This window comes from Dermacentor albipictus, chromosome 5 (assembly GCF_038994185.2).
Source record: "Dermacentor albipictus isolate Rhodes 1998 colony chromosome 5, USDA_Dalb.pri_finalv2, whole genome shotgun sequence".
Lineage (NCBI taxonomy): Eukaryota > Metazoa > Arthropoda > Arachnida > Ixodida > Ixodidae > Dermacentor > Dermacentor albipictus.
The window spans coordinates 99031979-99041335 of record NC_091825.1 but is presented as its reverse complement, the minus strand read 5'-3'; the positions used below and the strand labels follow the sequence as shown (position 1 = coordinate 99041335).

The window sequence follows — 9357 nt, the reverse complement described above, 5'->3', positions numbered from 1 at the left end:
CAACGCGGTGTTTCTTTGCAGCTACTGTATCGCAACGCTGTGGTCCGGTATAAAAGCGCGGGATGAAAACGTAAAGTTCTCTGAAGGCGCCGCTGGTTCCGGTTGCAACTCTGGAGACTCTAAAGAAGTATCTGGGGACGAAACAGGCGATTCAGAACTAGGCTCTGTAAACGTTGGTGGAATCCCCATATTTAGTGGCTCGATCTCAGCCAACATGGACGGGAATAAGTTGTCCAGATGAGCGAACTGCTTTCTTGACCGACCTGTACGATGTACATACGTTGGAGAACTGCATCGCTATTTTATAACACCGGGGAGCCATTAGTCATTGCGGAGCGAAGACCCCGCACCAGGGCTGCGTCATTCAGCCTGAATGACGACCAGGCTCTTCGCTTTTCCCGTAGCGTATTCTTTGGCTTGCGGAATCGCTCATGCATGCGGTCTCTTGGATTCGGCTGCAGGGAGGTAAGATGGGTGCGTGTCTTCTACGAGAGGAACAACTCTGCAGTGTTCGTCTCCGTGGATGCAGTAGGTGTAATTATGTACCTGAAAAGAAACAAATTTAAATGATGCTCTAAGCTTCTCTTCGCACCCTCCTTTTTTTTCTTGTCACATAGTTGTGGAAGCAGATCTTTCTTTACGGTCTGCACGAGTCGATCAGCGCTTCCATTGGATGCTGGATGGCAGGGCGACGTTCTAGTATGACGCACGCCGTTGTTGCGAAGGAAACTACTGAATACAGTAGTCGTGAACGGTGTCCATTCCGGAAGTCCGTATGCAGCAGAACACTGCGCATTTTTTTTTTATAGTTCTGTCGGTTGTCGTTAGTGTCACCAGGATGCCCTCCACTCCGAGTGCGCATCAATTAACACCAACAACCACTGGTCCTCTGCGAAAACAGATGCACCCGCTGCCACCTGCGCGTCGGCCATGCCAGCAATGGCCCTTCTCGTGTGTGTCAACTGGCAAGGACTGCATCGCTGAACTAGACAATGAATGTCCTCATCTTACCTCGGCCACCATACAGCTACAACCAAGTATTTTCATGCGCGTCGTGCCTGGGTGACCTCCGCGTAATAGGCAGAACACTTTCGCCCGTAAACATTCAGGGATGATGGCACGGTTATCACACGAGACGTATTGCTCATAGATGGATATAATTCATGTCGCCTAACCAAGTAAGCAGACATAGCATTATCTGTCACGTGCGCTGGCCAGCCATTCAATGTGTAGTCAAGCGCTTTTGACAAAACAGGATCTCAGCCAGTTTCCTGCTGTGTATCAGCAGCACATAATGATACCTGGCCCACAACGCAAAAGAAAAGGACATAATCCGAAACACATTTCTCGTTTGGCAACGGCAAGCGCGTAAGAGCGCCAGCATTTCTAACAACACCTCCTTTTCGATACACCCACTGGTAATTGTATGCTGCTAGCAATAACGCCCAGCGTTGCATCCTTGCTACCAATATCACCGGTACGGGCTTGCCATGTGCCAAAAGTACGACCATAGAGGTACTTATGGAACATTTTGAGCCCAAATGCTGCAGCAAGGGATTCTTTTTTCATATGAGCGTAGCCCTGTTCAGCCTTGCTCAATGCTCTGGAGAGCAAGCAATTGGGCTCTCGTCTTTTCCTAATTTGTGGAAAAGTATAACACTAGCACAGTATGGTGGTTTTCACCCGTCCTTGGCCCGGTCCAGGGCCTTGCCCGCCCCTGGGTCTACTCTTCATCTTTTCACGAAGACTTCCGCCACAAGTGGACACCATACGACTCCCGGTCCGACGCCAGGCTGGCCCTCCAGGCCCCTCCAAATCTACGAAGCGGCGCGGCGCCGCGCTAACCCTAACTCGCCGCGCCTGCACCTCTGACATGCAGCGTCTCACGAAGACCCGCCAGCCGACAGCCACCAATGCCCCGCTGGCCTCCTCTTCTACCGCCGCCGGTGCCACTGAGCCTACTCTGTCAACGCTGAATGTTACCAGCGACGTGCCTAATTCTAAGCCGGCAGCCCTGCCTCAACCGGCTGCGTTCCTGCACTCCGCACACGCCACCGTGCATATTCCGGCCACGTTCAACGCTGTGAGCAACGCTGAGAGCTCTGACTCGACCGCCGCGTCGCAGTCGGCGTTCGTCGCCTCAATGCCTCCTACGACCAAGTTCCACGCTGTCAGCGACGCCAAGAGTCTCGGACCACTAAACGTGTCGCAGCCTGCAGCGTTCACCGTCGCCGCCACGGATGCCGCCGCGTCTATTCCGGCCACATTGGCGCCTGTTGTAAAGTGCTGCAATCAGACATCAGAATCGCAGCTGAACGCGCTTGTTGCAGCCGCTCCCACCGGATCCACCACTTCTGCCGTGCTGGACAGTGCAAACTCTACGCCCACCAACGTCATTCCCAATGTTTCGAGATGTGTTTCTGTCGCCCCTACCTCCTTGACCAATGTGTATCCGGCTGACGACTCGTCGGCGGAGATGGATTTCACGTCGTCCCCAGACAACGACCATAATACGCCATCATTAGAAAGCGGCTGGAGCACCGTCAGTACCAGCCGCAAACCTGCCTCCGCCGCCCGCCCTCGCACCGAGCTCATCTCAGTTGGGATCCAACTTCCGCCCGGTACCCTCACTCCCAAGCTGCCTCTTTACGACTTGCTTGCCGCCATCGTCTCCGCCGCACATCTCTCCTCCAAAACCAGCGCAGAGATCACCCTTCAGGCCAAGCCAGCTCAGAGCCTTGTATTTCTGAAAACACACTCCCCTCTCACCGCCCAACTCCTACTTTCTCTCACGCATCTTCAGCTCCACGGTAAGCCAATCACCGTCAAAACATATGCCCCCAATCCTCCCATTTCCTGCCTCGGCGTCATTCATAACGTTGGTGGTCACTTTACTCCTACTCAGCTCATGCATGACCTTGAATCATACACGACTGATATTCTCGCTGCTCGTATGATGGGCAGCACAGAATCAGTGCTCATAACCTTCGCTGGCACCGTCATACCCCACTTCGTATATTTTAAACGCGTCGCTTTCCGATGCCGCCCTCATAAGCCTAAGCCCCCCACATGCACCCGTTGTCTTGCTCTGGGACACCGTGCTCACCAATGCCCTCAGCACGACGTTCCGGCCAAGTGCCGCCGCTGTGCTGCACCCCTACCCGCAGATCCTACCGCTCACGCGTGTGCCCAACCATGGTGCATTCATTGCCAGGTAAACACACATCCCTCTCTCGACCCCACCTGCCCCTTCCTCCTCGCTAAACAACGCGAGTGTGCCAGAGCCGCGTTTCTCCGTCGCACAGCTTTGCGCAGGGCCACGAAGCCCACCCCTTCTTCCGCCTCCTTCGCTAATCATGCATCTCCGTCAAGTCAGGCTCCATCACCTCCAGGCTCCTACGCCGCTATAGTCAAAGGGCCCTCGGTGCAAGCATCCCTTTCTTCCTCTACTATACCCTCGCCATCCCTGACTGACGAGAACCGCTCCTTCGATCTCCGGCTCACAATGCTTGAGCGTCACCAGCGCGAACAACAGCACATCTCCCAAGATTTACAACAGCAAATCCACGCATTGACACAAACCCTAAAGACAACAACCTCCTCTCTTACATCCCAGCTTACCAAGCTAAATGAGCACCTTGCCACGCTCATCACCCCGTCCCCTAACGCCCAGGTCGCCCCATTGGCTGACCTGGTAGAAACCACCACCACTGCACACCACACTCGCTTGCTTCAGCTCGAAACTTCGATTGTCCAGATCCTCACCACCCTCCAAACCCAATCCAAGCAATTGGAATCATTCGCTTCTATGCTGGGCTCCCTCCAGGAGTCACTGCCCCCGGCCAAAAAGAAGGAACGTGTCCCCGCAAACTCTTCTACCTCTAATCTATCGTAAACATGGCGCCTGGAGAGGACCTCGAGATTGTGCAGTGGAACTGTCGAAACCTTCGCCACAATAAGACCCCCCTCCACCAGTATCTCCTCACCCGCCCTTCCCTGCCCCATTTTCTCCTTATCCAGGAGACTCGGACGGCCCGCACCGTCCCAGGTTACCGCGCCTACCATGCCACGACGGGCACGCCGCTTGCGTCCATTTATGTACGCAGCGACGTCCTCGTCGAGCAACTTGATATCCCCTCCAGCCTCCGTAAATATTTAGTTGGTGTTGTGTATTACCGACCTTCACCGCGCATCTCACTCGCCTTTATGTCTTTCTATAATCCCCCTGCCACATCCTCTTTGTTCACTGCCTTGGGCAAGTTCCTTCATTCTATTCCCGCCACCACCCATCTCCTCCTTGGGGGCGATTTTAACGCCCCTCACACGCTCTGGGGCTACCCCCAGACCCTCAAGCCCGGCCGCCTTCTCCACTGTCTTGCCCAGGAACGCCACCTCACCCTTCTTAATACCCCTGGCTCCCCTACTCGAGCGGGCACTGTCTCACAGCGCTCCACGACACCCGACCTCTCTTTCTCTCGGGGCTCCCTTTCCTTTCACTGGCAGGTCACAGCTGAAACACTCCTCAGCGACCATTTCCTCATTCATATTACCGCTTCACTTTCCCACATCCCTCGATCGCACTCAACCACTCACACTGACTGGCACGCATTTCGCACTAATCTCCTTTCCGCCTCCTTTGAATCTTACGATGACTGGACGTCGCGCATCTCCGCTGCGCTTTCGACCAGTAGCCGTCGCGTTCGCTCACGACATCCTATCCCAGACCCGGATCCTCACTTTCTCCGTTTATGGCGTCGGATGAAACGTCCCCAACGTTCTTTGCGCTCCCAACCCAAGAATGCCCAACTTTCCTCTCGGATTGCTGCTCTGCGGGCCGAGATAGTCGCCCATGGCACGTCCCTCGAGCATTCTCGTTGGAGTGCGCTTTGTGACGGCCTCGATTCTGCATTACACTCGCGATCCACGTGGTCCCTTTTTAAATCTTTCTTAGGTACGAAGCCTACACTTGCTCCCACTCTAGCAAAAGCCCTCACTCAGGGGACTCCCTCCGAGGTCTTTGACAAGCTCACTTCTTTGTATCTCCCACCCCCTCTCACACCTTCCTACCCAGCCTACTCTGGCGATCCTAACCCAGACCTCGACCGCCCTTTCACTCTCCGGGAGCTCGAAGCTGCCCTGGCTACTAATGCTTCTCGCTCGGCTCCCGGTGAGGATACCATCACATACACTACACTCCGCAACCTCCCCGACCACTCCAAGGAATTCCTCCTTCAGACTTTCAACAATGCCTGGGACAGCGGCTGCTTGCCGAGCGCTTGGACATCCTCTCTTATTTCTATGATTCCGAAGCCGGGCAAACCTCCCTCCCTTTCTAACCTTCGCCCTATCTCCTTGACGTCGTGTGTTGGCAAGACCCTTGAGCGAATGGCTTTGACTCGCCTCTCTGATCTTATTGAAGCGAAAGATTTCTTCCCCCACTCTCTTATCGGCTTTCGACGGCGCGTCTGTGCACAGGACATGTTCCTGATCCTCCAGCACGCCTTTCTCTCACCCAATCCCAGCCAGATCCACGCTCTTGTGACTGTTGATGTCCGCAAGGCCTTCGATGGTGTGTGCCACGACCATATCCTGTCTCAGATCTCCTCCCTAGACTGCGGACACCGCATGTACTCTTATCTCCGCTCCTTTCTCTCTAACCGAGTGGCTCGTTTCCGAGTGGACACACATCTGTCCGATACCCACCCGCTCACCCGTGGCACTCCTCAAGGTGCTGTTCTCTCTCCTATCCTTTTTAATCTTGCTATGACCCCTCTCGCCTCCCAACTAGCCCAGATTCCTGACCTCCACCACATCTTTTATGCCGACGACATCACCCTCTGGTGTTCGTCTGGTTCTCCCGGTCACGTACAGGACACCCTGCAACGTGGCCTCGATCTCATCAACTCCTTTCTCCCCACTGCTGGCTTGTCACCTGCTCCGGAGAAATCCGAGCTTCTCCTTCTTAACTACTCCTCATACCAGCGCTCCCACAACGCCCTAATCTCCCTACATCTTTCCGGCTCTCCCATTCCTGTTGTCCCCCAATGCAAAGTTCTTGGCTTCCCGTTACATGCAGCCAAGAATGTGCAAGCCCTACACCACGCGGTCAGGACTTGTCACTCGGTAACTCACCTCCTGCGGCGCGTGGTCACTCGGCGCTCGGGCCTCCACGAGGCTCATGCGTGCCGAGTTGCCCATGCGCTCGCCCTCAACAAGTTCCTGTACTTTGTGCCTTACGTTTCCTTCACCCACACTCAGCTTAACACCCTCGAAACCGCCCTTGTTGGCCTCTACAAGGCAGCTCTCAACCTCCCTATCACCACCTCCACTGCTAAGCTCTTTGCCACAGGCCTCTTCCATCCTCTTCGTTCTCTTCTCTCTCTCCACCGTGACTCCTAGCTTGCCCGGCTTTCTCTTACCCGTCAGGGTCAGTGGTTACTGGCCCAGGCGGGTATCTCTCCCATTCCCGTTTCCTCCTTTATCTCTCCAAAATCCACCCCGGCGCCCAATCTTCGCATTCTCCCCCTCCCGTCTAATATGTCCCCTGTCCTGCATGCCGGCCGTCGTCACGCGGCCGCGCAGCATCATTCCCCCCTCTTTACTACCCAGGGAGTAGCCTACACGGATGCCTCTTTCATAGCCCCTCGAGGTTCCTGTGGCTACGCTATCTACCATCCCCACCTCCCAGCACCTGAAACTCACACGAGTGGGCCGTACCTACATCCTCCGGATGCACTCTCTCTCGAGGTCCTTGCCATTGTACATGCCCTACAATCATTTCCCTCCCTGCCCTCGCTCCCAGAGTACACGATATACACCGACTCCCAAGCCGCCATTCGCCACATACAGAACCGCACCCTACCCCATTCACTCCAACAAGAGGTCGAACGAGCGGTCTCCGCACTGCAACCTTCCACCGTTTTCCTCCGCTGGGTCCCTGGGCATTCGGGGATTGACGGCAATGAGCTGGCCCATCAGCTCGCCCGTGATGTTTTTAACCGGGCACCGTTGATCCCCTGGTCGGGGCCCTCGCAGGATTCTGGGGGACTCTCCCTGCGCCGCACTATCAAGGAAGTTTACCTCCAGCTCCGTCTCGACAAGCGCCTCTACCCTCCCCCTCATCCATCACTCACTGTGCCGGAGGCTCGCCTTCTGCGGCACATCCAAATGAATGCACTGGTCACCCCTTCCCGCCTCTTTCTCTATCGCTATCGCTCCGACCCCTCCTGTCCCAACTGCCCGTCTACTTATGCAGACCTATCCCATTGCCTATTCTACTGTCCGACTGCTCAGCAATCAAGTTCCTACCCTCCCCCTTCGCTTTCCATCACCACCTGGCTCGACTGGCTTGGCGCTGAAGGTGAAGAAGAACAGCGTCGACTGGCCGCCCAGGCGGTCGATATGCTCGGCCTGTAATTTTTGGCTGAATAAAAGTCTTATACTACTACTACTACAGTATGGTCACGAAATCGAGGGTAAGACGGACACCCGTCTGTTCGGAATGATGAATACTTAAAAGGAAGAGTTCCGGACACCGACCGAAATGGTTTAAAGCATATATTTATGTTTCGGCTCCAACACAGGAGCCTCGCTCACAATGAAACAAGCGGCAGAGCTGGTGCACGTTTTATGTGCGGCTCAAAACATGATTAAGACACTTGGCATACATGGATGGCACATTGCCTTCGTTGCGATAAAGAGTGTGCCGTGGTTTGCATCATTGGGGACTCAAAATAAAGAAGCGAAGAATAATTTTGTTCCTTGGCAATCACGCGATATTTTTCCTCATTAATCGTATGTGATGTGGTTGGGCAGTGTTAGGCCCGGGTATTCGATGGAACGTGTCGTTTCTGGACGTCATTCCTGTGCTGTTTAAGTCTTGTTTTGAAGCTGCCGGTTTTTCCGAAGTAGACGTACCTGCAGTCCGCACACGGAATCACTTACCATGCACTTTTCTTTCTTTACTCGAACGCCCTTTTCTTGAAATCGTGATAACACACTCTGTACTTTCTGAAAACAGTCGTCGAATGATACTCGCGCGATCTATACATCGTCCAAATAGCACACAACACGGTCGAAACCCTTCAATATATCATCCATGATTGTCTGGATCAATGAGGGGGTACTCGTAAGACTGTGTGGTAGTCGCGTGTACTTGAACAACTCTACATGTGTGTTCACGACTGGCAGTGACTGTGCTTCAGGTTGCAGTTCTACCGGCTGATACACAGTAGACAGATCTAGTACTGTAAAGTGTTTGCATCCTGCCAGAGTTGCAAAGAGATCACAGATCATGGGAAGAGGATAATGATCTATGCGCAGACACGGATTTAGTGTAACTTTGAAGTCGCCACACATCCTGAGTTTGTACTTTGACTTGGGTACAACATGGGACGCGGCCCATGTTCCTTTGTTCTGGTTCGTTCTTTTGTTCTGGTACAAGAACACCGGTCTCTACAAGAGACTCTAACTCTTGCGCTACCAAATCTTTCACTGCAAAAGGTACTTGGCGCCCTTGGCAAAAGGCAGAAGTGCTATCCTGTTTGAGCCCTAGTTCAATCGGAGACCTCTTAATTAAACCAAGTGCTTGATCAAAAACTTGTCAATACCCTTCAACTAACAAGGCAGCACTCACTATCTTGGTGTACCTCGTGCGCATTAAACCAGTCCAATATCAGAGCTGCTAGCAAGACACGTCCAAGCAATGCTGTATTGCTGGTATCACGGGTTTTAACAACCACTAATGGAAGCTTCTGGTATGGACCCTTACGCTCCACTGGAACTATTGGTTTCACCGTAACTGCGAACTGAGGACTGACATACGTTTTCAACTACAAATGACAGAGCTCTAAAGGTAGACTGGGCCAGTAACTCTTGTACATGCTTTCTGGCACAATTCTGTCTATCTGTCTATCTGCATGCGAACATCTTTTTCTGCCACTCGAGGACATATTTCATAACGCCCTGTGCGCCCCACACAAGCAAACATTGTGTAACGCCAGTTCGTTGCCACTGTCTTCGCCCACTGCATTGGTAGAGACCTTGCCTTAGCCTTGCAAATTTTCGCTAAGTGTCTGTAGCGCTTGCAACGACGGCAACGGCACTTGCGGAACTTGCAGACTGCCAGGTCATTGACAGATCCCCACCGGAAAGATTCTGACAACTATCGCGCGTTTACTCGTCATTGTGGCATACAAGCTTTTCTGTTCGGTTCTACGCGTTTCCCACTGTCTAGTTAACGGCCAACTGCGTTGACTGATTGAACACAGCTGGGAAGAAACTCTCGGCTTTCTTTTCGTACAATGTCTGTCTATCGGAAATTCGCATGTACTTGTGAACGTTAAGGTTCCCTTCTTC

General features: G+C 53.4%; 1 protein-coding gene and 1 pseudogene across 1 annotated transcript; both read left to right on the top strand.

Annotated features, from left to right (window-relative positions):
• Positions 1-1669: 1669 nt before the first annotated feature.
• Positions 1670-3895, top strand: LOC139060332 (uncharacterized). Its single transcript, XM_070539438.1, has 2 exons — positions 1670-2810; positions 3393-3895. The coding sequence occupies exons 1-2, from the start codon at positions 1670-1672 to the stop codon at positions 3893-3895; spliced, it is 1644 nt and encodes a 547-aa protein (XP_070395539.1).
• An 896-nt stretch (positions 3896-4791) lies between these two features.
• On the top strand, positions 4792-7442 carry LOC139060550 (uncharacterized; annotated as a pseudogene).
• The last annotated feature ends 1915 nt before the right edge of the window (positions 7443-9357 follow it).